General features: G+C 44.3%; 1 protein-coding gene across 1 annotated transcript in view; it reads right to left on the reverse strand.

Moving 5' to 3' along the window:
- The window catches only part of ACAD11 (acyl-CoA dehydrogenase family member 11), a 258,546-nt gene that overhangs the window by 190,188 nt on the left and 40,404 nt on the right, over positions 1 to 27,954 (reverse strand). Inside the window, exons 5-7 of the mRNA XM_033929962.1 lie at positions 23,396 to 23,560; positions 13,467 to 13,614; positions 7,280 to 7,401 (exon numbers count right to left, since the gene is read on the reverse strand). Of these exons, the coding sequence (XP_033785853.1) occupies positions 7,280 to 7,401; positions 13,467 to 13,614; positions 23,396 to 23,560 (435 nt within the window). The remainder of the gene's footprint in view (positions 1 to 7,279; positions 7,402 to 13,466; positions 13,615 to 23,395; positions 23,561 to 27,954) is intronic.

The raw sequence follows: 27,954 nt of genomic DNA on the forward strand, positions 1-27,954 counted from the left end.
TTTTGGTAATGTTGTAAAGGTTTTGGTGGTCTGTTGGATTTGTTACTCCTGGTGGAATTCTGCCCCTGTTCCCATCCCCTCCTCCCATGCACGGGTCTGACCTCTCTCCCTCCGACCAACCCCTCCCTTGTGAGATCCGACATACCTACAGCCTCCCAAAGAAGCAGCTGGCCAGCAAAGGCAGTGCTGTGAACAGGCAGCTCACAGCTGGCCCCACTAGGGCTTTTCCTCTGCTGCATCACTTCCTGTAGATCGATGATGCGGAAGATAGAAGGCCCCAGCAGGGCTGGCTGCAAGCAGACTGTTCACAGCGCTGCCTCTGCCAGCCAGCTGCTGCCACTACTGCTACTCTGGGAGGCCCGCAGGTATTTTGGATCTCACGGAATGGGGGGGGGTTGGTTGGTTAGAGAGAGACCAGATCCATGAGGGGGAGGGGACAAGGATGCTAGACCACAATTTGGGGGGTGGGGGAAAGAGGGAACATGGATGTTAGGCCCATGGGGGGGAGGAAGAAGAGAGGACATGGATCCAGGACTGCAAATGGGGGGTGAGGGTACAGCTGCAAGTAGAGGAGGGGACATGGATACTGGACTGCAAGTGAGGGGGAGAAAGGGACATGGATGCTAAACCTGCAGAGAGCGGAGAGGGGAGGGAACATGGACCAGTAAGTAGAAGGGAAAGGGGAAGAGAAGGAAACCAAGGTCAACTTAGGAACACTGCCTCAGCATGTAAGAGAAGAAAATGATTTGAGTCATTTTAAAAGTAACTTAAAGAGTTTCCTTTTTAAAGATGCTTTTAATCTTTAAATTATGTTCAAATTTTATATTAGTTTCCTTCCAGTTTTCCACTTTTCCCTCCCTAAAGTTCTTTCCATCTATGGTTCTCCTTTGTACTTTAAAGCATTGAATTATAGTTCTGTCCCTTTTTACCTTGTGTATTGATTAGTCTATAAGTCTGTTGGTCTTATGACCCCATCATTTTAAATTTTAAATGGTTTGTCTAAATATATGGTTATATTTTTTATTAATGTTGTATTTTGCTTAGTAAATCTAAATAAGCGATTCATCAAATTAAAATAAAACTTGAAACTTGAGAAAGAAGTGATGCTTGATCATAGAGAGAGAGATGTCAGACCATGGGGAGTTGAGAAGGGATTCAGGGTGCAAGCATGAGAGATGGTGAGTAGGGTGAGGGGACATAGATGCTGGACCTGCAAGGGGAGATTGGGGGGGTAGAAAGAGGAAGTGAGAGTGACCAAGACCAGAAACGGGGTGGGAAGAGAGAAAGAGATTCTTAGAGGGAGAGAGAGATGCCAGACTATAGGGGCCTAGGAGGGGATTCATGGTGTAAGAGAGAGAGGGGTGGGATTTAGAGAGAGAGAGGGAACTGAGCAGACAGGAAAAGGTAAGAAGGAATTTCAGGCCTCAGGATAGGAGAATTCTATGCAAGACATTACAAATAAACTTTGCAGAATTTTGAAATATTGTGTGCAGAATTCCACCAGAAGTAATTTGTGAAGAGGAGAGGTTGCAAGCTGATGGGATAGGGAGGATGAGGGTGTTGTCTAAAGAAATAGAGAATGGTGGGGGGGAGAAAGGTAGGTTTAGGAGGAAAGATAAGGAGCTCAGCCTTGACCATGTTTAATTTTAGATGGCGGTGAAACACAGTGGCGTACCTAGGGTATGTGGCACCCGGGGCCCATCATTTTTTGACACCCCCCCCCCCCCCCCCATGTAAAAAATTTTTTTTTTTTTTTTTTTTGCAATAACCATGAAATGGAATAAATGGTCAGAATAGAAACAGGCAGTGAAAATTTTCTTTTATTGAACCTCATATATGTAACCATTATTCCAAACATAACATAACATAAATTATGTCTAAATTGTCATGACATTAGAAGTACATATGGAGTAGTTGCAGGTGATGCTTGGGACAGTTCTGATTGTGTTAGTTCGGTTTTATGTGTTTTTTGAATAGAAGGGTTTTTATTTCTTTTTGAAGGTTTTGCAGTCTGTGGTTGATATCAATTGGTTGTAGAGTTGGGGGTCGAGTGTTGCAGCTCGAATGGCTAGGAGGTTGTCGAACAGTTTTTTTCTTTTGACGTTTTTGGTTGGAGGGTGTGTGAATGGTGCACAAGTTCTCCTATGTCTGTTTGAAGTGGATTGAATTATTTAGCTGAAGAAATTAGTTACCCCCCATTCCACACACATTAATTCTCTTCCATTTTTGTTCCCATTATAAAAAACACTGATAAGTTCCCAGAAAAAAAATACATTAAAATAAGAAGTGAAAACAAAGGCCCCTACAGATGAGAAACTAACATAAGAATAGCCTAACTGGGTCAGACCAATGGTCCATCATGCCCAGTAGCCCATTCTCATGGTAGCCAATCCAGGACACTAATACCTGGTCAAAACCCAAAGAGTAGCAACATTCCATGCTACCGATCCAGGGCAAGCAGACACTTCCCCCATGTCTTAATAACAGATTATGGACTTTTCCTCCAGGAATTTGTCCAAATCTTTCTTAAAACCAGCTACACTATCTGCTTTTACCATAACTTCTGGCCACTTCATTTTTAAGTTTAGATCTTTCCTTTCAAACAGAGACCTTGCTAGATGTCAAATACAGCACAAGGTAACTTCACATGGACTTAGCTGTGCAGGAAATGTGAATCTCCTCATACACCCACCATATAGTGCAAAAATGTGCAAAGGTCTGTTTTTTTCTTTCGATCACTACATAGCCTAATGCCACACAAGCAGCGCTGTTACAAACATATTCTGTAGGTCAATGCTAAGGATAACAAAGTTTCCTTCCTTGGACCAGAAGGAGATAAACCACTGGAAGAGATCCCAAAACAACACCCAAAGACCCACTCAGTGTGTGAATCAGTTGAGTGGAGTGGACTAACTGGGGGGTGGAAATGGGCCCGGAGTTTGCTCAGCAGAATTTCCCAGACCACCTCTTCCTCTCAACACATTGACACGCTGCCACCATCACCACTAGGAACACCTCACTGGGTAGGCCAGCTATGCTATAAACTTTATAAAACACATTATTATATTTTCTTATAAAGCACATATTTTAACTGACCTCTCTGACATCCTCAGCCTTTCCATTCACAAAAATAGAAGGAAGAAAAGTTCCCATTTCCTGCTGTCTCATGTCCCCGGCCTATACAATATTTTTTTTTCTGCAGACCCTTCAAAAGTCTGACCAAATCCTCGTTTCACTTGCATTATAAAGTACTGAGGATGCCATCTCTCCCCAATCCCAGGTCCTAAAGTCTAAGACAGTAGCGCAAACTAATGCTGCCAGATACAGGAAAAAAAAATTTTGATTCGATTCAGCCCTATTGAATTGGTTTTTCAATTCGATTTTCCTGCCCAGTTGGGTGATTTTTTTCAAAACTCCTGGTGGGTTTTATAGCTTTTTCACCCCCTTTGGCTTCTCCTAACCACACTGGCGCTGTGGTGTAAATAAAATAAAGAAACAAAAAGGACTTTTCCTCTTTCTGTTAAATCCTAACTCACGTTTGCAGTCCAACACCAGCTCTGGCAGGATACACATTTCAAATCTGACATGTTATAATCACAAAACAGAAAATAAAATTAATTTTTCTACCTTTTGTTGTCTGGTTATATTTCAAATCTTGTTGGTCCAAGGCTCTGGTTTTCTTCTGATAACTTGCTTGCCAGGGTCTCCTTCTTTCTGCATGCTAACCATCCATCTGCCAACTCTGTCCTCCCTTTCCATTTCCCTTCCCTTCCCAGGAAGTCTGCTATCTTTCCTTTTTTTCATCTCCCTCCACAGATCCACCTTTTCTTAAATACCCTTTCATCCGGCATCTCTCCCTCCTTCCCCACCATCCCAGAGTCCACCATCTCTCCGTTTCTTTTCCTAATTACCCTCCTATCCAGTATCTCTATCCCTCCTCCACACCATCCCTTGTGTCCAATTTCTCTCCCTTTCTGTTCCTTCCCTCCCTAAATCCCATGGTCCATCATCTCTCTCCCTCTCCTCTATTTTCAGACCCATTATTTCTTCCCCCCCCCAAAGTTTGGCATATGCATGTCTCTTTGAACACCCCCTTCCCTCCGTGTACTTCTAAATCATGGTCCCCCCCAAAGGCCTGTCCCCCCTTAAAGGTCTGCCTGTCCCACCTTGAAGGCCTGCACCCCCCTTGAAGGCCTGTCCCTTCCCCTTGTAGGCCTGTCCCCCCCTTGAAGGCCTGCCTGCCTGTCCCCCCCTTGAAGGTCTGCACCCCCCGAAGGCCTGCACCCCCCCGAAGGCCTGTCCCCCACTTGAAGGCCTGTCCCACCCCCTTGTAGCTTCTCCCCCCCCCTTGTAGGCCTGTCCCCCCCTTGAAGGCCTGCCTGCCTGCCTTTCCCCCCTTGAAGGCCTGTCCCCCCTTGAAGGCCTGCACCCCCTTGAAGGCCTGCACCACCCCCCTCGAAGGCCTGCACTCCCTTGAAGGTCTGCACCCCCCCCCCGAAGGCCTGTCCCCCACTTGAAGCCTTGTACCACCCCCTTGTAGCTTCTCCCCCCCTTATAGGCCTGTCCCCCCCTTGAAGGCCTGCCTGCCTGCCTTTCCCCCCCTTGAAGGCCTGCACCCCCTTGAAGGACTGCACCCCCCCCCGAAGGCCTGCACTCCCTTGAAGGTCTGCACCCCCCCGAAGGCCTGTCCCCCCCTTGAAGGCCTGTCCCACCCCCTTGTAGGCCTGTCCCCCCCTTGTAGGCCTGTCCCCCCTTTAAGGCCTGCCTGCCTGCCTTTCCCCCCCTTGAAGGCCTGTCTCCCCCTTGAAGGCCTGCACCCCCCTTGAAGGCCTGCACCCCCCCTTGAAGGCCTGTCCCCCCCCCTTGTAGGCCTGTCCCCCCCCCTTGTAGGCCTGTCCCCCCCTTGAAGGCCTGCCTGCCTTTCCCCCCTTGAAGGCCTGTTCCCCCCCCTTGAAGGCCTGCACCCCCTTGAAGGTCTACACCCCCCCAAAGGCCTACACCCCCCCCCGAAGGCCTGCACCCCCCTGAAGGCCTGCCTGCCCCCCTTGAAGGCCTGCACCCCTTTAAGGTCTGCACCCTGTCTGCCTGCCTGCCTGTCACCCCCTCCCCCTTGAAAGCCTGCTTGCCTGCCCGCCCGCCCCACCCTGAAGGCCTGATGCCCCGACCCACCCCGAAGGACCGCTCGCACCCCTGGCCTCCCCGCACCACCTATGAAGCAGCCGCAGCAGGATCGCGAAGTCAGCGTCAGCGATCCCTGCGCTGCTCCCTGCGCCACGGTCCCGCCCCTCCTCTGACGTCAGAGGAGGGGCGGGATCGCGGCGCAGGAAGCAGCGCAGGGATGCTGACGCTGACTTCGCGATCCTGCTGCGGGCTGCTTCACAGGTGGTGCAGGAAGGTCAGTGGGGCGAGCGGTCCTTCGGGGGTGGCGGGGGACTGAACGGCAAGGCCGGGAACACCCCCTTAGGGCTGGTACCCGGGGCGGCCCGCCCCCCCCTAGGTACGCCACTGGTGAAACATCCAGGTAGCATTCTATAATCCAAGGACAGTAGCAGCTACAGCCCTCATTGAGTGCAGTACTGAAAGGTTCTCACTCGCTAACCTTGTAGCAGCCCTACCTTATCTAATGCAAGAATCCTGTTTAGGATTGCCACAGGGACTGAGTAGACAGCTTGTTGAACTGTTCCCAGTCTATAATTGCCAGAGTGCAGGTTAGCTGCATGAAGAAGCAAGTGCAGCTGGAGAAGTAGTCGATGCACACAGTCGAGAACGAGTTGCATATGCAAGTAACAAATCTAAATTGCATTTTATAAACTATATTCTAAAGGGCTGTCCTCCAAATCTTATGCAGATTAAGAACATAACATAAGAATAGTTTTACTGGGTCCTCATGGTGGTAACATGTCCTCATGGTGGCCAATCCAGGTCACTAGGTACCTGGCAAAAACCCAAATAGAAGCGACATTCTATGCTACTGATCCAGGGAAGCAGTAAGTGGCTTCCCCCATATCTTCCTCAATAACAGACTATGGACTTTTCCTCCAGAAATTTGTCCAAACTTTTCTTAAAACCAGCTATGCTATCCGCTCTTACAACCTCTGGCAATGCGTTCCAGAGCTTAATTATTCTCAAAGTGAAAAAATGTTTCCTCCTATTGGTTTTAAAAGTATTTCCCTATAACTTAATCGCGTGTCCCCTAGTCTTTGTAATTTTTGATGGAGTAAAAAAAATTGAGCCATTTGTACTAGAGAATGACACGGGGAAAAAATCTGTCCCCGTCACTGCCCCGTCACCGGCCCACCATCCTCTGCACCGCCCCGTCACCGCCGATCCCTTCACCGCCCCGTCACCGTCACCGCCATCCCTTTCACCGCCCCGTCACCGCCACTGCCATCCCATTCACCGCCCCGTCATCGTCCCCGCTGCATCCATATAAGCCTTTTTCCTTTCACTCCCTCCTTCCAATTTGAGCCGGGAACACTAGCGATCGCACGGTCCCTGCGGCCACTACCTGCCTGCCCGGTCGATCCTGGTGTTTGGCCGGCTCTCTCCCTTCTCCTCACCTTGGTTTGTGGGTTTTCTTTTTCGGCAACCTGCGCGCTTTCCCAGGGAGCCGCATACGCGCGGCTGCTCAGTGTTCGATCTTCTGCTCTGCTGCAACTTCCTGTTTCCGGTTGCGTCAGAGCAGAAGATCGAGGCTGAGCAGCGGCGGGTGTGCGCGGCTCTCTGGTAGCGTGCGGGTCGCCGAGGAGGAGGATCTGCGGACTGGGGTGAGGAGAGGGGAGAGAGCTGGCTGGACACTGGAATCGATTGGGCGGGCGGGTGTGAGCTGCGGGGACCGCGCGATCCTTCATGCCTCACTGCGGGGGACAAGACCATTCACCGCCCCGCGGGCGGTGAATGGCCTTGTCCCCGTCGCCGCAGCGACTGCTAGTTTTCTTCCCCGTTTTCGGCGGGTGACCCGCGGCTAAAATGCGGTGGCCGCGGGTAAACCGCCACCGTGTCATTCTCTAATTTGTACCCCTTCTACAACACTCAGAATTTTGTAGACTTCAATCATATCTCTCCTCAACCATCTCTTTTCCAGGCTGAAGATCCCTAACCTTTTTAATCTTTCTTCATATGAGAGGAGATCCATCACCTTTATCATCTTGGTCGCTCTTCTTGGATTTTAAATTATGAACAAATTCCATTCAGTTTTAAGTATCATCCACTAGTGAATTATTTGTGCAAAATGGCAGGTAGATCGTCTTGCTATCTATTCCACAAATAAGATTTTTACCTGGGTTATTCCAGCCAATTTCAAAAAGGCAAAAGCAATAAAGAAATTCCAGTTGGGCATAGAATTCTGAATATCTCTGCAGCAACAGTAAATGGAAATCAGCTCCTCAAGGTCTGGAATCCCTATAGAAAGAAAAATATCCTTCACTCAGAAACAGTAATTAAGTAGCAAAGATCATTATTACTGGGGAGAGCTCATCTGGCTTAACAGTAACTTGGTGTATATAATCAAACATACAGGAAGTAATCTATAAACCTTTTCCCCCATGTAAAACCTATTTTACAAGTTGAAAAGGCTGTTATCAAATTGTGTAACCTATGAATATAAAAAAATGTGTTCTTGCTTTTATGCATTTGGCATGCAGGAATTTGCAGGGGCATAGTTTGGATTTAAGCAGAGGCAGGATTATACTGTGCACACATGGGGGGCATTTTCAAAAAGAACATCTAAGTCCGGCCTGTATGGTTCCAGTTGGACATCCGAAGTCAGAGGAACAGAAACGACCATTTTCGAATGGTAACTGCTAGACATCCAAATATAATTGGGTTTTTAAAAAAATTATATACGTAGATGTCTTGGCCACCAGGACTTCTAACTTTATACCCCATTTTCGATCAGAAAAACATCCATGTTGAAAATGTCAAAATGCAGACCATTTGGACGTGAGAGGGGTCAGTATAGTAATGGACTGGTCACAGACATCCCAACAGAGCAATGGGATGCCTTAGAAGGCACTGCTGTGAATTTAACATAAAGAGTGCCAGATGATGGTGGTGTTCAGTGTGTCACATGTATAAAATGGAAAGAGCGTTAGCTGTTCAAAAAGGATATTTTATTAAGTTTAAGGATGTGTGGGGGCCATTGATACATTTTTGTAAAGAATAGTTATCATTTTTCCCTGATTCTACATAACTGAAAAAATGGGGAGGGGGTGGGTTTTTATTATTGGTTATGAAGGGAATGAATGATTTTATTATATTGTATGTATTAAATGATAATAAATGGTGGATGGGAAGGGGATAAATTTTATTTTAGGAAAATTTGTGATATTTCAAGTGATGTATTAAGTTAATTTGTTATTACTTTCTGTACACTTGATATAAATATAAAATGAATAAAGAATAGATATAAAAAAAAAAAAGAGTGCCACATGTACATATCACCAGAACTCCCTTATAAATTTATGGTGAGCCCTCCAAAACCTACTATACCCACTTGTGTACCATCCCAATAGCCCTTTTGGTTGCAGGTAGCACCAATATAGCAGCATAGAAGGGTCTGAGGGGTTTGGGTAAGATCACACTTTCTACCATAAATGTAGTGGTTAGAGTTATAGGCCTGGGTTGTCCTCTCTATGGTTCACTAATCAACTCACCAATTAACTATGCACATCTGTATGGTGCTCTATAGGCTTCCCCATACCAACCAGATACTGCTATTCTAGAGCCATGTACAAACTTTGTTGTTCTCATTTTTGTGTAGTGGAAGGGGGTCAGTGAACACTGGGTGAGTGTGAGGGTATCTTACCTTGATGCATGCAGTGGTCATATGGTCAGTTTGGGCACCCTTGTGGAACTTCTAAAACAGGTCTAGCTCTGAACATCTAAGTTCTGTCCAGCCAGCAGTTGATATGAGAGACCATTGTTGATGATATAGTGACAGCAAGATCCGATTGAGCTGGAAGAATTGGGCAGTCAAACAACTTCTCCTGTTGAATTGCCCCTGAATCAGTTGAAAACTGCTGGCAAATTTGCTGCTATTTCTGTGGCTGCCAAGAAACCAAAGGAGTATGCCTCCGATGTGAAGGAGGTTCTTTAGTAGATTTCCTTGAAGAAAAAGACTTAGACCAGTGATTCTCAACCCTGTCCTAGGGGCCCCCCCAGCCAGTCAGGTTTTCAAGATATCCCTAATGAACATGCATGAGAGAGATTTGCATATAATGGAGGAGACAGGCATACAAATATGTCTTATGCATATTCATTAGGGATATCTTGAAAACCTGACTGGCTGAGGGGTCCCCTAGGACAGGGTTGAGAACCACTGACTTAGACTATGCTTTATTTAAAGTATTCCAAGAGTGCTCATGTTGAGCTAATTTTCGTGCAACAACCTCAATGGACTCGCAAAAAAGCTCCTTCCCTAGGCATGGAATATTGGCCAATCTATTTTGGAGGTTGAGGTCTATATCAGAAAGTCTGAGCCAAGCTAGGCATCTCATTGCTACTTACATAGCAGATGCTCTGAAAGACAGCTGAAAAGCATCAGAGTGATCTTGGAAGATATGTCACAGTCTGGGACAGAGTATGAATAGTCCGCTGAAATTCCAGAAGATGCTCTGAATGAATGTATTGCTTGAAATCAGTCAACCACTGAACATGTGGTTGAAGATACAAAGACATGTAGAAAGTGTAATTAAGGATTCTGCTCAAAAGAATGGTTTTGATAAAGGTGATGGCCAAACTTGTTCTTAGTATGGCCTTTGCGTTCCGGAAGCAATGAGGCATGTACTCTGGTAGGAAAATATTTTTTAAGGGTTGATTCCACTAATAATGAATGATGAGGAAGTTCTAGACTATCAAATCCTGGAGTAGAGAAAATTATGTAAAGTGAATTCATCTTCCCTGGAGCAGCCTTCACAGTTAAAGGCATCTCCCAATTTCTGAACAGTTCATGCAATGGCAATTTGAAGAGATTTTTTGAAGGTCCACAAAAGTTCAATATATTTTGGAATTCAGCATTAAATGAGGCAACACTCTCCAATGAAATAGACAAATCTGTGCACAATTGATTAATATAAGTGGCAAAGAAAAATTTTCAGAAGATCTTCTTTTGAGGATAGCTGCACCAACAGGCTCAGGTTCAGAGAGGGAAAACCAAGTCAGACTTCAAATCTGAGAAAACATCTGTGAAAAATGTCTAGAAGTCCTGCAACATTTTTGGTACTGATCCGATGAAGAGGGGGAAGTGGATCGATGAAGTTCCTGATACCTCTTTGAAAGAGGAGATCGAGTAAAAAAAGGAACTCCAATGTCTTAGTCTGGAACGCCTCACAGAAGAAGACTTACAGCCTGAAGTAGCATCTCTAAGTCTCAAAGGGGAGCATTGTTGAGAAGAAGTAGAACTTCAATGCGAAGAAACATGCCTGGAGGAAGATCAGTGCCAAGACATAGAACCATAGAAGATCCCTGAGCTCCAATGGATCGGTAGAATTGGTACCTTGATACCTCGCAGTGGAATTATCAGGTTGGGCCGGAACCAAGGGAGTTGAGTGTAGGAGATGCATGCAATGCAACCTAAAAACAGTGGCAATATCCCTGTGAAAGAATTCCTCAAGCTTCTCTCGAAAAGAGTGCACCAGTAGTGATTGCTCAACCAGTACCGTCAGCAGAAGATGCACCCCGTATGGAAGAAACAACCTGCAGCTCAGCAGAATGATGACAACATCTTTTGGCATGCATCAAGAGACTCTATGCCATTGAGGTCTGTGATGCCTGCTGAGCAGCATGCGCCAGTACTGAAGGCTAACAAGCCAGTACTATTAATGCAGCAGGTTATTTCAGAGAGGGTGACTGTGACGAGGATACATACCTAGAAGGAGAGACAACTTGCAGATCCTTGGATTGATGGTGTAGATGAGTGGTCTGCATCAAGAGACTCGATAATGTAGAGACCTGCAATGCTTGCTGGGAAGAGGATGGTTCAGAAACTTACTTCCCTGATGCTAGATTTCCTGAGGTCGATTCCGATGTAGGAGTTTTCAAAGGCGATGGCTCCAAAGTTTTTCCAATGTCCATAGTGGATCCGAATAGCTTCTCCCATTGAATGTGACGAGTTTTAATGAAACATTTTTGCAAGGTGGAACACTTAACACACGATTCAATTTGGTGATCAGGGCCCAAACATTGATGACACCAATTAAGTGGGTCAGTTATGGAAATAGGCCTCTGACACCTGCAGCACTTTTTAAACCCCGTCGTAGGTTTCGACATGGGCAAAATCTCGTTGGCGAGATTGAACTCAATGGTGAATAAAGTCCCGTCAGGGAAAGAACCTCAAGGGACATATAACAAATTTATAAAAATATGGGGGCCATTGACAAAATATTGCAATGAATAAACAATAGAATTTTTCTTCTTCTTTTCTTCCTTTTAATAACTTTTTTGTGACACACATAGAGGGAAGGTAGTGAAAATAAGTTTTACATAAAATGATATAATATGATATATAATATGTAATATATGATTGAAAAAGTAATAGAAGGGTGGGGGGAGGGAGAGGGGGAAAATATATTTAGAAAAATGATGTATTAGATATAAAAGTGATATTGTATATTCATCAATTGTACTTTAATATTTTGTTCACTTTATGAAAAATTTGAAAATAAAAAATAATGGGAAAAAAAAAAAAAAGGGAAAGAACCTCAAGGCCGAAGCCCGAGGTTGAACAAAAGAAAAGAAATATATTTATTTGTATTTATTTATTTTCTTTGACTATATAAACAAAAGTGAAACTAGACTAAAAACTAGGAAAAAAGAAACCCGAAGTGGGAAGGCAACGCTGGCTGAACAGAGTTCAGTCAAAAACAGACATCTTCGCTCCGCAGAAAACAAAGAACTGAGGTACTATGAGCGGGCATCATGGCAAGGCACTCGCGCAGTCATGAAGTTTCTTAAAACTTAAAGTGACAGTACACTTTTTATGCTGTCCATATCAGGCTCCATAGATGACGTCACCCCATATGCTGCCTGCTTGTCCTAGGATAAAGATGACAGTGTGGATTGGGACAAGACACAATGTGACAAGATCCTCCTTTGCAATCATTGAAAGAACATAATTTCAAAGTGTTAATGCGATGGTGTCTGATACCTAATAAACTTAATGTAATGAATAACAAATAAAGTCCGTAGTGTTGGAGAACTTGTGGAACTTCAGGGTCTTACCTTCACATGTGGTGGTCTTGCTCAGTGATATGCCCTTTTTGGGAAAGTGTTAGAGATAAAGTACACTGTATATTGGGTAACTCGGTTTTATTTGCCAGAACTATATCTCTCCAGGAGAGAGAGACCTGCCCCCAAAAGATCTCACCAAAAATTGTTTGCTTATTGGTTTTTGGCTGTACTATGTGAAATAGCAAAACTCTAGAAAACTGATACAGTGCCAAATTTTGGCCCAGGGAAGAAAAGACTAAAATAACATACTTGTTTCTGATGGAGAAATTAACATAATATAACAGTAATCTTATATACTGCTACCTCACAGCTCAGCGCAGTTTACAAGAAAGAGAAATGCATATATGCATGCTTGGTAAGCTAAACTTCAGCTGAAAAATCTTTTAAATCGGCAACCCCTAACCGCAGAAAAAGCAAAAAAATCGAATTTCCCGAACAAGGCGTCTACCATTTGCAAAGAGGAAATGCTCAGAGATGTAAGTTGGAATTAAACCATGGAGAGTTTTATAACAAAAACACCCAAATCTAAATATAATTCTCGATTCTATTTGCAACCAATGAAGTTTCTGATAAAAACCTGAGACATGATCGAATCTCTTAAGATTAAATATTAATCTGACGGCGGTGTTCTGGATGAGTTGAAGCCTCTTGATGTTTTTCTTAGTTGAGGCCAAATAGATCTGATTGCAATAGTCTAAGGTACTTAGAATCAAGGACTATACCAACAGTCTAAATGCATTAAAAGTGAAATATGTCCTAATCGTCCAAAATTTCCAGAGCAAAAAATAGCACTTAACAGCACTTAAACAGGATAGAGACAATCAGTTTGAAAATATCTGGTCTCCTCTATGAATGTACCTAGCTGTTGATAAAATTTTATTACAACCTACTCTTTTTATTCTCTTATTACAATAATTTAACGTGCCAAGTAAGATTATATTATCTGAGATAAGCAAAGAGAGAGGGGAGTCAAGTCAAGGGATATTGATTTTCCTATCATCTTCAATATTGCGGCAAAAGGATTTTGCTTGTTATGTTGCCCTATTGGAAATATTTCTTCAGTAAAGAATAAGTTTAAAAAATTCCTCCTGTATATCATAAAAAATAAAATATTTGGGCAGATAACCATTGATTTTTAATCTTAAAATGGCATAACACACTTGTCAGACTCCAAGGAGGTCTGTGCTCAGCTTCAACTCAAATATTTAAATAACAAAATGTACATAATATTTTAGTACCTTCGACATTCTGAAGACTAGTGTCACTGGTTTGAACAAGAAATTGAAGTCCAGAAGGCCAAACATATGGTGCAGTGAAATAAGCTAGGTCTGCTATCGAATTTCCTACAGTTGACAATTCCCAGTCAAGGACTGCCAGAACTCGTGCCTATGAAAAAAGGGGGCATAAAAACAAAACAAAATATATAGAAAGCTATGACCAACAATATAACTCACTGATCTCTATTTTGTCAAAGGATTTTTCATTATAAAAAACATAAAAACTTATAAGTTCTTAAAGCACTAATAGATAGATGCCTACACCATCTAAAAATTGTAAGAATTAAGGCCCAAGTTCTATAAACAGCGCTGCTAGTTAGGCACCATTAGGCGCTCTAACGGCGCTATTTTTAATTGGTTTAATTGCCTTTAATTGGCGTGATAACTGATTGCATCATTTAAAAGATATTAAAATCTCATTTGAAAAAAGATAGAGCCTTCACAAACGGCGCCGGAATCACGACTATAGAGGCGCCTACCGGTGCATAAGGGTAAAATAGGAATGGTTAATGCCGGAAGTACCTTACACATTAGTAGCTGCCTCCAAAGTCCTGATTCTAATCACAGATAAGCCTTGAATACCCTGGCCTACATTTCCGGCGCCTATCTGTGACATAATGCACAATTTTATAAATGGTGCCATCATGGGATTGACACACAATCAGTGCCGCTTTTGTGGGTGGCTGCTCAGAGCTCTTAAATTAAGGAACCTCAGAGAACAAGATTCCGAAATTAAGATGCTTTAAAATGGGACAGGATAGGGTAGGGAAATTATATTAGGGACTCTGCACTAATTTCCAGTATTAGGGGGTAATTCTACAAGAAGCCACCTTGTTTTAGACGGCAAGAATTCATATAATTGCTGGTATTCTGGTCATTTATATACATTAAGTGGCCATTTATATACATTAAGTGTACACACACACACACTTAAATAATCATAATTCACCTTTGTGCCAATATTTGATGATATGTATTTTGCAGGAGAGCGGAAGGTATATTCATGCACTAAAATTATAGGATAATATATACAACCCCATTACCTTCCGCAAAAAAATCACAAGCGACCTGTTCTGGTCTAAATTTCTCAATCTATTCTCCTCTGCCCCTAAGCCTGCAGATTCGGGTACTAATTGGAATAACTGGGTCGCTCTCTCCAAATCCACCTATCTTTCCCTCGCCCCCCCCCCCCTTTCCACTAAATCCATCTCCTATCCCCGCAAGGCCCCTTGGTTCCTCCCATATCACAGAGAGCTAAAACAGAAATGTCGAGCACTGGAGCGCATATGGAAAAAATCAAAATGTCCTATAGACAGACAGTCCTGGAGAGTCAATATCAAGCTGTACAATACAGCACTAAAAAAAGCAAGAAAGAACTTCTATGGTGACAAAATCTCCAGGTCCAACAATCAAAGCAGTACTCTATTCAACATCTGGCGCTCCCTAACCTCCAAAAGAGACCCCACCGTGCTCCCCTCCTCTCCCTCAGCCGATGTTCTAGCAAAATTCTTCAACGATAAGGTTTCTTCCTTGAGATGCTCCTTCCCTCCTTCAGTCTCTTACAACTCCCTAGTGCCCACCAATTTCATTCCCACCCTAATGGTCTCCAACCCTATCCCAGCTGACAGATCCTGGACCACCTTTGAGCGCGTATCTGAATCCCTGGTCCTCAATCTCTGCCTCAAACTGAAATCCTGTAATTGCTCCTTGGACCCATTCCCCTATTTGAGAACATTCCCGCTCAGGCTATTTCTTCTATCACCATTCTCATAAACTCCGCCCTTCAGTCGGGCCATTTCTCCCCAGAAATGGGTCATATCGCCTTGACCCCACTACTGAAAAAATCTGACCCTTCCATACCATCCAGCTATTGCCCAATTGCAAATATCCCTCTCCTAACCAAGATGCTAGAGTCCATCATTTCTTCCCAACTTTCATCATACTTTGAGAGATTCTCTATTCTTTTACCCTATCAATATGGCTTTCGTCCTAACTTCAGCACCAAATCCCTACTGTCTTCCCTGATTTCAAGGGTTAAACAACTTCACTCTCGAAACAAGTTCGCCGTCCTCCTACAATTTGACCTTTCCGCTGCTTTCGACGTTGTTCACCATGATATTCTTGTTTACCAACTCTCTGAGATAGGTATCAACTCCACAGTCCTAGGTTGGTTCTCTAAATTCCTCCGCTCTCGTTCTTACATTGTTAACATGAATGGCACCTCATCCTCCCCCTGGAAACCGAATTGTGGAGTCCTGCAAGGCTCTCCACTATCCCCTATCCTTTTCAACATCTATATGTCCTCCCTAAAACTCCTCCACCTATCCCCCCTTGAAACAATTTACACTTAGGCAGATGACATCCTCGTCCTCGACACCGATTCGAACCTCACCGACCTGTCTAAGAACATATCCTCTTGTATAATGAACCTACAATCCTGGGCCCACACTGTGCAAATGAAATTGAATGAGTCCAAAACAAGACTTCTTTGGCTCGGTCCAAAACTAGATCACCTACCCACCTCCATCCCACTACCCTCTGGCTCCTCTCTGCAGCTTGAGTTCTCGAGCAAGGTCTTGGGCATCATCATTGATTCCACATTGTCCTTCAATGACCACCTCCAATCCTTGGTAAAAAAATGATTTTTCAGCCTTCACATGCTGAGGAAAGTTAGATCCTGCTTCCATCAAAAACATTTTACCCTCCTTGTCCACTCCATCATCCTCTCCAGATTGGACTATTGCAACTCTATCTACTTAAGCCTAACTAAGAAAAACCTCCACAGACTCCAACGGATTCAGAATGCCGCGGCCAAGCTCATCTTCGCTAAAAGTAAATTTGACCATGTCTCCCCGCTCCTGGCCAAGCTCCATTGGCTCCCGATAATCGCCAGGGTCCACTATAAATGCGCCTGTTTAACTTTCAAAATCCTATATGGTATCCTCCCTCCCTTTATCCCTCTTTCTTGGAATTCCTCAAACCCTAATACCACCAGATCCTCCCACAAATTAAAACTATCCTTCCCCTCGCTAAAAGGCATTTCCCACACAGGAAAGCTAGGGACCTCCCTCCCACTTCAAAATCACTGAGCTCTGGAACAACCTTACCTCCCCTCTTCGGAACTTGAGCTCTCTCCAAGTTTTCCACAAACATCTGAAAACCTGGCTTTTCTCAAAAAATGTAAGTCTCCCTCCAACTTAGGAATCAAGGAAACTCTTATATCTTGGCATCCCAAGTCCTCTAAATTTTCTTCACAATTCTACCTCTAACCCTCTGTTTTAGTTCCTTCCTATTTCTCCTACTTAAACCGTGTCGAGCTCTACGAACGTGGAGATGATGCGGTATACAAACCTAAGAATTAGATTAGATTAGATTATACATTTATTAGTCTTTAAGCCCATTACATTAACGGGTGCTAGAATAGATGTGTCTGTCTGTCTGTGTTTCTTTATCTCTCTCTCCTTGGCCGCTGTCTGTGTCCTTCTGTCTTCCCGCCCCCCCTTCCCGAGCAAAGCTGTCTGCCCCCAGCACACACTTCCCCCCCAAGCAGCCCCCTTTCCCTCTCCCTAACTGTCTCTCAATGGCCCTCTTCTGTCTTCCCCCCGAGCAAAGCTGTCTGTCCCCAGCACACCTTCCCCCAAAGCATCCCCCTTTCCCTCTCCCTTTCTCTCCATGGCTCCTTCTGTCTTCCCCCCCAGAGCAAAGCTGTTTGTCCCAAGTACACCCCTCCCCCCAAAGCAGCCCCCTTTCCCTCTCCATGTCTCTCCATGGCCCCTTCTGTCTTACCCCCCAAAGCAAAGCTGTCTGTCCCCAGCACACCTCCCCCAAAGCAGCCCCCTTTCCCTCTCCCTATCTCTCCATGGCCCCTTCTGTCTTCCCCCCAGAGCAAAGCTGTTTGCCCCAAGCACACCCCTCCCCCCAAAGCAGCCCCCTTTCCCTCTCCTTGTCTCTCCATGGCCCCTTCTGTATTCCCCCAGAACAAAACTGTCTGTCCCCAGCACACCTCCCCTCCAAAGCAGCTCCCTTTCCTTCTCCCTATCTCTCCATGGCCCCTTCTGTCTCCCTCCAGCACACCCCTCCCCCCAAAGCAGCCCCCTTTCCCTTTCCCTCTCCCCCTGGCCCCCAGTATTGATCCGCTTCTTACCCTCCCTCCATCCCGGCGTCTTCTGGCCTGCTCCTCTTCAAAGCAGCCTGCGATCGTGGTGGCCGGCTTTAGCGAACCTAGCAGGCCGTTCTCCAACTCAGTAGCACGTTCCCTCTGAGGTTGGAGAGAGGCCTGCGAGGTTCGCTAAAGCCGGCCACCATCGCAGGCTGCTCTTTATATGAGGATCAGCATCAGCGGCAGCTGTGAGTGAGGGTGGGAGGTGTGTTCCCTGCTGAGGACGCGGGCAGAGAGAGAGCTTGCCTGGCTTCCATGGTGAGTGAGGGTGGGAGGAGGGGAGTGGCCAGAATGTTCCCTGCCGCCGGGTTGGAATATGGCCACGGATCACACACCATGCGGCAGGGAACACGAAATCCTAAGTGCGCATGTGCGCTTAGGGTTTTATTATACATTTATGATTATGATTATGAATGTTCTTTTGCAGTCTAGGCATAAACATTTCCACCAGCTAGAATATTTTCATCACATCAGAGAGCAAACCACTTCCATTTAAAATCACAAGACTTTCTAGCAGAGTCTCTCAAAGAAGTCAGAGGTATTTATAAATCACCATGGGGCAGATTCAGAGTAGCCAAAGTTACCCTTTCAAATCCAAATTCAGAGGCCAAGGGACTTGATGTTAGGGCGAAACAATTTTCACTGTACCTGTGTAATTAATTTAATACAATGCTTGATATATTGTCCTTAAAACTAAGTATCAGAGAAGCTTACAATAAAATAAAGCAGAAGCAGACAAAAAAATTCCAAAACAAAACAATCTTAGGGTAAATCAGAACCCCACAATAGTGTGCTATCAATCTCAAAACATTAGGGAAAAACAGTTTGCTTTAAGGCCAGCTTTAAAACGAGGCAAAGATTGTTCAAATATGTAAATATGTAGGTCAGTGTTTCTCAATACGCAGTACTTGTACCCTTGGGGGTACACGGCCTGGCCATCAATTCCTGCCCGACTGTAGAGGCGGCCACCGGCGGAGGGGATCCCGCGTCCCTACTCACCGCTGAAGCCGCTTCCGGCGATCTCTGCCTGCCCCCTCTTCCCTCCCCCCGAAGCCAACACACCACCTTCTTCGAGCCACACTCCTTCGATCTTCAGCAGCACTGCTTGCATGGACAATGCACACAGCGATTCACACACTGCACGTAAGAAACCCAGCCTATAATCAATGCCTATGTTTTGAAATCTTCTTCCCAATGTTGCTGTATAAATATTAAATAGCAACGCGGATAGCACTGATCCTTGAGGGACACCTTTTTTACCGTCTTTCTTTCAGATACTGATTGTCCCTTACGAACACAGAAGGATTGTCCCAACAGATAGTAAGAAAACCATGATAAACACTTCACCACAGACACCAAGATTTGATAACTTCAACAGCAGTATGAAGATAAGTTCTGGCAAATCCAGACATGCAAGAAATTTCCCTAGAAACCACTGCAACAATAACCGATTGTACTGCTTCCATCTGAAACTGCAAAATTTTCAGAAATGCATTGACCGCCCAATTCTTCTTCAGGGACCAACTCTACAGCTTGAATGTCCAGGATCTGCTGCAGTGCTGCTCGGACCCTGAACTCTTTTTCCGGTCTTACAGCTGGAGAATCCAGAAATAAATCCAGGGGTAGAGGGAGACAAAAGAAGTCTATCTTGTGCCCCTTCCATATGATGTCTAGGACATTTGTGGCATGCCCACTGACCGCGCCATGTGAGCCAGATCCATAAGATATGCTCGCCACATGAACTGAACAAATTCCAAGAAAAATCCACACAAAGGGGTCGCAGCTGACACCCGACAGACCCTAGATGAGGCAAGCAAGGAGTCCCCAGACTCGGCACACTTACACTTTGAGCCACTACCAAAAACAGGTACTGGTCAGGATTTTCTGCCCAATTCCCGGACTCACACCGGTTCCCCAGCCCTAGTGGACCCAGAGGGAGTGAAGCCCAGAGCTCTTGTCCGCACCTTGTGTGTGATGCGGCACATGCTACATGGACGCTCCTCCATTGGCAACCAAGCACAATCAACACATGAATTCAGATGATCAGAGGCTGAGGAATCCATCCCTATCGATTTTTTACAAAATTGAGGGGTTTTGAGGCAGAAAAAAGAAGTTGAAAAAAAAGAATGATTAAAATCCAAGATGGCCACAACAAGAAACCTCACACCAAAAATAGCCCGTAGAAACTAACAGAAAAAATAAATAAAACCTCTGAAATAGGGGTTTTGGAGATGAGAGATCTGAACCCTATCCCCAGAAACAACTTTTTCAGACACCCCCGCTCCCAATTTTCCCTTAGGAAATAATGGGGCTGTGCTCAAGTTTCAGTTGTGCCTGCCTGTCAGCTCTCTCTCTGCAGCTGAAGTGAAGGGAAAAATTTTTTTTGTAAAAAGCCTTATTATAATTTATCTAAATTTAATAGTTTCTCTAGTGAACTTGCAGAATTAGACCCTAATGTATTTTTGTGAAGATGTTCCTTTTATTTTTTTTTAGTCTTACCATGTATGCTTCCACAGATATCTCTTTAAGGTTTCAAGTGCTCATATCACAGTTTTTGCATAATGGGATCCTTTTACTAAGGTGCGCTAACTGTTAAGTCGCCCATAGAATAAAATGGGTGCCTTAGCATTTAGCATACGCTAAATCGGTTAGCGCACCTTAGTAAAAGGACCGCAATGTTATTAATCATTGTTATTAATTACATTTCAATGTTTATTTATATATGTGTATTTTCAAAATTTATTGGTTTGAATTGTCTTGATATAGATTATCTTATGGCTTTTTAGTTAGTATTAGTTTTTTTTACTACCAGTAAGTTGGCATACATTCCTTTTATCCTGCTTCTATATATGTATTTCTGTCATGCCATCACTTTTCATACGATTTTGCAGTACCAGGTATGTTTTATTTGTATATAAGAACATAAGAATTGTCACTGCTGGTTCAGACCAGTGGTCCATCGTGCCCAGCAGTCTGCTCCCATGGCGGCCCTTATGTCAAAGACCAGTGTCCTAACAGAAACTAGCCTTACCTACGTACGTTCTGGTTCAGCAGGAACTTGTCTAACTTCGTCTTGAATCCCTGGAGGGTATTTTCCCCTATAACAGACTCCAGAAGAGCGTTCCAGTTTTCTACCACTCTCTAGGTAAAGAAGAACTTCCTTACGTTTGTACGGAATCTATCTCCTTTCAACTTTAGAGAGTGCCCTATCGTTCTCTCTACCTTGGAGAGGGTGAACAACCTGTCTTTATCTACTAAGGTTGATGTGACCATGTTTGACTAGCCATCACACTCTGTCACATGGTATCTCATTACCACCCCCCCTCTTTTACAAAACTGTGAAAGCAGTGTTTAGCGACAACCAGCACCCTGAATTCTCTGCATTGCTCCGACTCTCATAGAGTTCCTATGAGTATCAGGAGCAACGCAGAGTATTCAGCGCACCGGCCAGCGCTAAAAAACTGTTTCACAGTTTTGTAAAGGGGGGGCAGCATTTTTTTTCATGTATTATTCTCCTTTAATTTAGTGGCAATTTTGTTATTTTTTTGTTTTACAGCTAGATATTGTTTTTATAAAACAGTGCCTAGAACATTTAAATTTAATCACCAGTAAAGATGATGTCATCATGTTAGACAACGGTTTGCTTCAAGTTTCTTTAAAACGCCATAGATTCAGCAGCATTTTTAAAATCCTTTTTACTTTTTAGCATAAAAGTTGACCTTTCAAGAACATAGTAAGTTTTTTAATGTATACTTTTTGTTAGTTTTGCAGTTGCATGCTCATAATACGGTTTTACATTATTGTTATATCGGCAGAACAATTTGACTTTCACTTTTGAAGTACGTTTATTCAACAACGGCACAGTGATTTAGCAATGGCATGTTACAGTGTATGATGACACAATACTTCTTTTTTTGTGGTATTTAATATGATGTGCAATTGCACTGCTCTATAAGCTGTCATTTCCATCTGCCTCTACCTGCAATATTAGTTATTGTTGTACATCTTTTAATCCTCAATTTTGCATGGTGATATTCTTAAGATCTCTTTCTTGGTTCATATTTCCATTTACTCATATTTTTATGGGGTACAATCACAATTTGTCTCTTTTCAATATGTGTATCAGTGTCTTAATATTATTGACTTGCTATATTATGTCATATTATTTTAGTGTTTTAATTCTACATGTGAATTGACTCAGCTTATGAGGTATGCTTTTAGGTGTTTTTTTAAATTAATTATTTTCTATACTTCTTTTATATTTTCATGTATTCTGATGTTTAATGATTTATCATTTTTATAACAGACTCTAAGGGCTCCTTTTACTAAGCTGCGTTAGGGCATTAACACATGGAATAGCATGCACTTAATTGCCATGCGCGCTAGACCTTAATGCCACCATTGAGCCAGTGTTAGTTCTAGCCATGTAGCATGCGGTAATATCCTGCGTGCGCTAAAAACGCTAGCGCACCTTAGTAAAAGGAGCCCTAAGACTCTTTTCAGCCGAAACACACCCTATGTCGAATCAAGTCATGATGTTATCTTGTACGATTGCTATTAGATTCCCATTGGTTTGAAGACTTGGACGGCTCTGCTCTTTTTGAATTGTCTATTGTGTGTATGCACAGGTTGACATTCCCTATTTCCTGGTGAATCAGAATTTCACCAAACAGTCCAATCTTCAGTATGTTCGGGCAAACAGTCGGACGAACCCCCGACTGAAACCTCCGCCCCTTTGCAGATCAGAAACACTTCTGTACAGTTCACTTGCAGAAAGAAAAAACTGTAGGGGGCTCTGTTGGGAGGAGCCAAAAACAATGTGTGTGGCAGTTCGCATGTATGGATTGAACACCTATTGTACAGACTCCGGAGTAGATGTAGCAGAAGAGCAGATATGGGTGAAAAGGGATTTAATAAGGGACATTTGTGGTGAATAACACTTGGAGAGTATTTCATTTGATTTGTCTTACCTGTACTTAGTGCCTTTCAGAGATATACTGTACAGAGAAAGTCTTCAACAAGCTTAATTAACTGCTTTAATTCTTTGCTCTCCCACAAGTTGGTTTTCCCCCTCCTTTTCTGGTTTAGGCTAGTGCTTAGTATTCTGGTCCTAGACCATGGCAGAGGAAATGGAGTGCTTGGCACCTAGTTTCCACCCATGTTATTCTTTGCCCCATCCCAGTTATTGATTTCTAGTCATGCTACTTCTTTACATGCAGTCAGGTCCTATATTATGATACAATTCCATACACATTTATATGAAAATTATTGTTTGCTGATTTCTAACTAAAGGATGCAAGGAAGTTTTTTTTCACCCAAAGGGTCGTGGACACTTGGAATGCGCTACCGGAGGAAGTGATCAGGCAGAGTACGGTACAGGGATTCAAACAGGGATTGGACGGATTCCTGAGGGATAAAGGGATCGTGGGATACTGAGGGAGGAGCTGGGATGTAACACAAGTATAGAAAGCTAACCAGGTAATAAGTATAGAAACCCAACAGGTCGTGCATGTGCAAGACCGGAGGGTTAGGACTACGATGGGAAGATAGGACTTCAATGAGAAACCAAGGTGGCAAGGGAGCCCCTTCTGGTGATTCAGACAGGTTGTGACCTGTTTGGGCCGCCGCGGGAGCGGACTGCCGGGCAGGATGGACCTATGGTCTGACCCGGCGGAGGCACTGCTTATGTTCTTATGTCAATATGAATTACATATGCTCTATCCTACTGTACCTCTCTGGGATGGAAAATGATATTATCAAGTTTGAAGTCTCCGTGAGTCAGCTTTTCTTCATTATCATTGGCTGGCACATTATTAATTAACCAATCGGATAACTGCTTCATGGCAGGAATCTTTACATTAGCTGCTCTTTCATACTGATTTTTCCATGTCAGCACCTAAAAATTATAAAGCAATCAAATTATTTTATCATAAATAAATATTTTATATTTTAAACACAGTACTAAGAAATACAATTTTAGTAGAAGAGGGGGATAGTCTCCAAACCATAACAGTCTTGTCTTCGATTTGTTTAGTGTGAGGAAGTTTCTCATCGTCCAAGGACTTAGGTCGTTGATAGTATTTTAAAAGTAATTTAAAGGCTGTTCAAGAAATATGTCAAGACAAACTCCTGATACAACCAATATCCTTACTCCATCACCAGACTCCAAATGTTACAACCAATAGCTTCCCTGTAATCTTCTGGAAATTACCAGAATCTCTTCCTTTTGTAATCCACCTAGAACCGCAAGGTATTGGCGGAATAAAAGAAACTAATGAAACTAATGAAAAATATTAATCCATCAGATTACAGAGGATAGTCATTGCACTTACTGGGCTGAGTGAGTTAGGGAGATACAAAAAAGAGTGGAAAAGAAAGGAGTTTAACAAGACACCTTATCAGGTATGCAGGATTTGAGCTCCAAGCTGTTCAGAATGCCGCAGATTTAGTCTGATGCCTTTAACTCATTACTATGAGGATAAAGGGAAGACAAGCACTTACCCCCTTGCTTGTGCAAGCTACTCTCAACAGATTTGCTTTCCTCCAACCTCAAGATGCTCTCTCAGATAGCACAGAGCTAGGCAACAGAGTTATCAATTTAGAGATCTTGTTCAGCATCCTAGACCAACCAGTTGGTATGCCTTTTATAGAGTTACTGAGAGCAGTGATGGAGACAGGTGGTGTTAAAGCATTGTTCAAGTCATTAGGCAGCTGCTAATAGAAGATTAGGTTTTTACCTTCGATAAACTTCTTTCTGTAGGATTCCATACACTAGGTGTTCAACCCCAAACCACAATCCAGGAGTTGCAGAAATCCAACATGCTTCTGAGCACATGTTCCTCCTCCTTAGACTGAGAGCTAGAGCAATATCTAGTTGAAGACTTTCCAGCCAGTTGACAGATCCTGTGGGCAGTTTTCCACTTCTGTGAGTATGCTTAACTGAAGGCTGTCTCATGTGGGTGCTTGTTGCACACAGCAGATTAGTTCTACATTATTCCTCAATGATTTACTTGATTGCCTTTGTGCCTGTTTATTACTTGTTTCATGTTTTGCAGAGCAGACCAGTTCAGAAATTTTTTTGTGTTGCTGAGGATCTTCCCCCGTACCCCTCTTGGCCTGGATTTGTTCAGGTATGTTGCTTGGCTTTGGGACTCACAAGATCCGATATTGTTGCACCAAACCTAAGGAAGGAAACACAGTCAAATGAACCTCTTGGTTGACCTGGAAGGCGGAAACCACATTCGGTAGAAAGGAAGGTACAGTACAGAGAACAACTCCTATGTCAGGCATATGGAGAAAGGGTTCTCTGCAGTAAAGAGCCTGAAGCACTGATTTACACCATGTCGAGACAATGGCGATCAGAAGGACAGTCTTGATCGTCAGATCCAGAAGAGTAGCTACCAAAAGTGGTTCAAAAGGGGTTTCCCCAAAGCCCTGAAGAACAACATTAAGATTCCATGAAGGGAAAGGATAACGCAAGGGATGCCACAAATAAAGTAACCCTCTCGTAAATCTGGTCACAACTGGATGAGCAGTAAGCCAACTAGAGCCTCTGTGTGCTCAGAAGCACGAAATGCCTGCACCCTGAACTTCAAGGGAGGCCACTGCTAAAACCCTCTCTACACCTGCTGGAAAAATAGTTTGGGCCAACAAAATGGGAGCCCTCTCAAGGTCCACCAGTCCTTAGCACACCATTGTGAAAAGCCTTCCAGGCCGTGGCATAAGAATCCATAGTAGAAGGTGTCTTTAATCGCAAAAGTAACAAGAAGACTACATCTGAAGAACCGCGCTATCTCAGGGTTGAGTGTTCAAGAGCCATGCCATAAGAGTAAAGCACTATGGGTGCTCCATGGGCACTGGACTGAGACTGAAAAGGTAGCAACGAAGAGAGAGTTGGAGCCTTCTGTCCCACTGAAGAAGGACGAGATCCACATACCACAGACAATGAGGCCAGTCAGGAACAACTAGAATCACAAGGTCAGGATGCGTCGCCATCCAGTGGATGACCAGACCACCTAGGGGCCACGGAGGAAACATATAAAAAATCTTGTGAGCCGTCCAGGGCTCTAAGCCTCCGTTCTCTGTTCTGTGACTGAAGAAGATACTGATTTTCACTTCCTCTGCTGAAGGCATCAAACCCAACTGGGGCTGCTCTCCATGCTGCACAAGCAGACAGCCATCAGCAAGAGGGATTATGATCCCAGGTCTAGGACTGGTTAACTGAGGAAGGCTGCCAGCAATTTGGTGACTCTGGCCACATTGGCCGCCAATAGTGACAGAAGAATTTATTTCACCCAGCGAAACAGCATGGGAGCTTGCTGGCCCAAGGGAGCACTTCTTGTGCCCCCTTGACCAGTTATGTACAACCTGTAGCGCCAGATGACTGATTGACAAAGAGTCCAATGCCCCTGAATGGAGTGGTCACCACATTGAGCACCCTAACCCAACAGACTGGCATCAATCATAATAGACATCCACTCAGAACCGAAGAAACCTGCCCTGGCAGCCAGCCTCCCCCTGAAGCCATCAGCTCAAACTGCTGTGAGCAGGTACCATCCAGGGGAGTGGAAGCTGAAGGGGATGACACTGTGGAGACTACTAAGAGAGGAGGAACTCCAGTAAAGGGTACATGTATGCTGTGGTTCAGGGGACCAATTCTAATGAGGCTGTCAGGGACCCCATCACCTGCAAACAGGTGCTGGACAGTCCAGGAGAATTTTGATCTGGAGTTATAGTTCATGTCCACATGCCTTGGGAAGAAACACACAAACCTGCCAGGAGTTGAAGGACTGGGACGACATCAACTGGCTCTTCTGGAAGTTAACAGTCCAACTAAAGCCTCTAGCAGAGACACTACTGCCTCTAGCACACTTTCACACTCTTATCGAAACAGAGCCTGGATCAACTTATCATCCAAGTAATGAGGAACCAGGACCACTTGCCTGTGAAGAAAAGCCATCACTTTGGTGAAAACGCAGGGCGCCATCACGAGGCCAAAAGATGGAGCTGTGAACCGGAAATGCTGTTGCTGAACAAGGAAACGCAGAAATCTGTGATACTCCATAAATATTGGAATATGGAAGAAAGCCTCTGCAAGATTCAAGGACACTAGAACTCCCCAGGAGACAGCAGCAATGACTGTGCCTACGGCTTCCAGTCAGAAACAAGAAATGCGCAGGAAGCAAGTGACTCACATGAGATCCAGAATAAGCCTCCAATCTTACTATGACATGATGAATTAGAAAGAGTATCTGCCGAAGCCTGAGTCATGGCTTGGAATGGGTACTAGTGCTCGGATGTTGAAGAGACGCTGCAAAGTAGTGCGAACCTTTGACTCCTTTTTCGGCTGATCTGTAGCTGAGACCAGAAACAAATCTGGAGGCAGGCAAAAGAAAACTTTCTTGTGCCCCTCCCAAATAATGTCCTGCATCTCTCAACCAAAACTGAACTCCCAGGTCGACCGAATGGACTAGTGCCAGCAAGGGTATCATCTAGATCCAAAACAAAAGCAATGTCAGGAGACAAATGCGGCATAATATCCGAATGGCATAAAGCAATTGAGCTCTGCCATAGCCGGATGAGAGAGTTTGTGAAAAAGCAACTAGGCTAGAGAATACCACTGCGCCCACCGGATGCATTCAACGAACTAGGTCCAAAGAATACATTTTTCAGAAGAGCAGAAAAAAGGTCCGGTGAAAAGCCACACCATGAGCACTGCAGGGCCCTGCTAAGGCACTTGTACTACACCGAGTCCGGGTACTACACTCGTACCCAGACTCGGAACGCAGGCATTTGGCACCAAACTCCAGAATGGCCTCTAAGCGAGATATTTCCCTGAAACTCCGTACCCAGGCTGACTCTCCAGCCCTGGGGGACCTGAAGGAGTTGAAGCCCAAAGCTCCCGTCCCTTCCCCAAGCGTGCTGATGCACTCAGTATAAAGTCACAGATCTGGCACAAATCCAGTGCAACCAAAGTACACATTCAACAGATTAGGGGCTGGGGAGTCCAACCCAAATGATTCTTAATCAAATCAAGGGATTTTGAGGCAGAAATAAAACTAAAATCCAAGATGGCCACTGCCAGCGAATTCGCACCACAAACAGCAAAAATAAACAAAATCCAAAAACAGAAAATAGCAATTTGGGGTCTGGGAAGGTTGGGGACCTGAACCCTACCCTCAGAAACTGTGAAAAACAATTTATAAAATGCCACCCCCAAAGTTCCCATAGGAAATAATGGAGGTCTTAGTCTCAGCAGTTCCAACCTGTCATCACTTTCACAGCAGCTGA

This window comes from Geotrypetes seraphini, chromosome 2 (genome assembly GCF_902459505.1).
Source record: "Geotrypetes seraphini chromosome 2, aGeoSer1.1, whole genome shotgun sequence".
Lineage (NCBI taxonomy): Eukaryota > Metazoa > Chordata > Amphibia > Gymnophiona > Dermophiidae > Geotrypetes > Geotrypetes seraphini.